Source organism: Anarrhichthys ocellatus, unplaced genomic scaffold, assembly GCF_004355925.1.
Source record: "Anarrhichthys ocellatus isolate YVR2014 unplaced genomic scaffold, GSC_Weel_1.0 scaffold6755, whole genome shotgun sequence".
Lineage (NCBI taxonomy): Eukaryota > Metazoa > Chordata > Actinopteri > Perciformes > Anarhichadidae > Anarrhichthys > Anarrhichthys ocellatus.
In genome coordinates, this window is record NW_022286729.1 from 1 (window position 1) to 2,694 (window position 2,694).

General features: G+C 45.2%; 1 protein-coding gene across 1 annotated transcript; it reads right to left on the reverse strand.

The window, feature by feature from the left end:
* Positions 1-522: 522 nt before the first annotated feature.
* Positions 523-2,091, reverse strand: LOC116380307 (cyclic nucleotide-gated channel cone photoreceptor subunit alpha-like; the record flags this gene model as incomplete). The annotated part of the gene is made up of 1 exon (XM_031842245.1): positions 523-2,091. A coding segment is annotated over one exon (1,397 nt), but the record flags the coding sequence as incomplete, so codon positions are not given.
* Positions 2,092-2,694: the final 603 nt, after the last annotated feature.

The following is a 2,694-nucleotide window of genomic DNA, read 5'->3' on the forward strand; positions in this document are numbered from 1 at the left end:
ACCATAAAGCAGGGGATGCTTTAGGGCGGGGCTACACGCTGATTGACCCTTTTCACGTCGAAGGGACAAACCCCAAGAAAATTATCACTCGACTCGCTTTTCTCTTACCAAAAAAAGACAATCTAGACGCATACAGTATATGAACATGTTTAATGTTTATTTACATATAACGTCGCAATTTACAACTCATAGCGTCCGCTGATTATAACATAAACAGAACTGCATTTGGGTTTCATTTTGTACATTCACAGACTGCATCAAATGGATGTAGCAGTAAGTAGTTCATGGAGCATGAATTAGATTTAACAGATAGATCAGTAAGTTCTCTGGAGTAAATGTGAATACTGATCAGGAAATCAAAACATTCCTCATTATTCTAAGGCTATGAAAAGCCTTTTTTTGCATACACAATATATACACGCGTGTATGTATGTATGTGTGTGTATATATATATATATATATATATATATATACACGTACATACATACTGAAGTAGTTTCATGACGACATAAAAATGGACTCAAAGCATACACACCAAAACATTTGCTGCACACACTGTACACAATTTGACACATTATAATGATGATGAGCAGATGTATAAATAGATATAAACGTGGTCCTTTGAAAAGTGTCACTACTATTCTAAATGAAAAATCCCCTCGTTTCCTGTAAAGTCCTCAGGTGTCTCTCACGTTTACTGGACTTTTTTGTCCTTGTCGGCCACCACCTCTGACAGATCCTCGGGTCGTATGGATTTAACTTTGGCCTCCATCTCTGTGACCCTCTGCTTCATCCTCGACTGGCCCGAGGTGAACTCCGCCATCAGCTGGGCGAACTTGGTCTGCATGAGATTCAGGTTGCCCTGCAGTCTGTCGATCTTCTCTTCCAGGTCTTTGGGGTCGGCTCCGGCGTTGGCGATTGCCTCGTCGATCAGGTTGTCCTTCATCAGGATGGCTTTGCCCTTCTCCTCCAGAGCCTTTTTGGCATCGGGATACTCGGTGAGAGCCTCCATCAGGTCGTCTTTGGACAGAGCGAAGAGATCAGAGTAACCCACGCTCCGGATGTTGGCTGTTCTCCTGTTTCCTGCTTTGCTGCCCTTGATACCCAAGATACTGATCTCCCCGAAGTACGCACCATCGCTGAGCACTACGAACTGAGTGACCCCGTCGTCGGCCACCACAGCCAGCTTCCCCTCCTTGATGATGTACATCTCCCTGCCAATATCCCCCTTCTTACAGATGTAATCGCCAGGACTGAACACTTGTGGCTGCAGCTTGAGCACCAACTCAATCAGCAGACCGGCTTCGCAATCCTGGAAAATACGCACTTTTTTCAGGGTATCCAAATGGACGTTGATGGCGATCTCGGCCTTGAGCTTGTCTGGGAGGTTCTTCAAAACTTCCTTCTCGTCGCAGGTCTTCTTCTCAGTCCACAGGTAGTCAAACCACTTAATGACCCTGGCCTCCAGGTCTTTGGTGACCTTTCGGAACTGCATGTACTGCTTTATGGAGTCGATCTTCGCCTGGAACTCGGCACGAGAGGCGTTCATGTTGGAGATCATGGCACCGACGTTACCGACAATACTAGCAAAGATCAGCACACCAGTGAGGAAGTCGGCAATGACGAAGACAAATTCAACATCCCTGACTGGTGCAGGGGTCTCTCCGATGGTGGTGAGGGTCAGTGTGGACCAGTACAGGGAGTAGATGTACTTTCTGGCCAAGCGGCCATGCTCTGGGTGGCTGATATTGGGATATACCCAGGTGTCAGTTCCAAAACCAATGGTTTTCGAAATGGCAAAGAACATACACGCATTCCAGTGGATAATAACGAGGATATAAAGTACGAGATTGCTGATACGAAACATGTTTGGGAAGCTGGTTCTGGTTTCAGTCCGCTCAAAGAACTCAAAAAGCCTCGAGATTTTGCAAAGACGGTTGAATCTGAACTCTGGGTTGTTGTATCCGAACTTCAGAAACAGCAGATCGGTGGGTATCATTGAAATCATGTCGTATTTGAACTGAGACGTTGTTCTGTAGTTATTTCTCAGTTTCGTGGCATCTTTTACCAACAGGCCTTGTTCCAGGTAACCTGAGGAACAAACATAACATTAGCAGCCAAATCCAGAACTACAACAGACACAAATTGGTGTTCATCGTAGAAATAGAACAGCAGGAGAACGGACATTAAGCAGGGACTAGTACAAAGGAAAATGGTGGTAGTGGTTGTGGTGATAACAGTGAGGCTGTAAAGTGTTGTCACAGCTCCAGAGACAGATGGCCGCTTGCCACCAGCCTGCTGTACGGCTCATTTTCTGTAACCAGTGTAGCATTAAAGCATGGTGGAATTAGCAAGCTAGCTAACTCACCAACTGTACGCTAGTTACCTAACTAGCTTGTTGGTTCCACCATGTCTTAAAGCCACCCTGGTTACAGAAAATATAGCAATGTGCATTCCTATGCTGTGACATTAAGTTGTCAAGTTGTACTTGTTTACTCTTTGCTCTAAGCTTCGTAACGTTACTACCATAGTCTGTTAATAAGAAGTGGATGTTTTTAAGCCTCGGTTTTGGCGATTTTCCCATCGCCATCTTGTTTTTTTTGGAACCAGTGAACAGGAAGTGAGCATATCTGGACTGAGGAGGAGTGATGTAGAGACGCCGTATACGTCTCTGGTAGAGACCTGTCAATCACC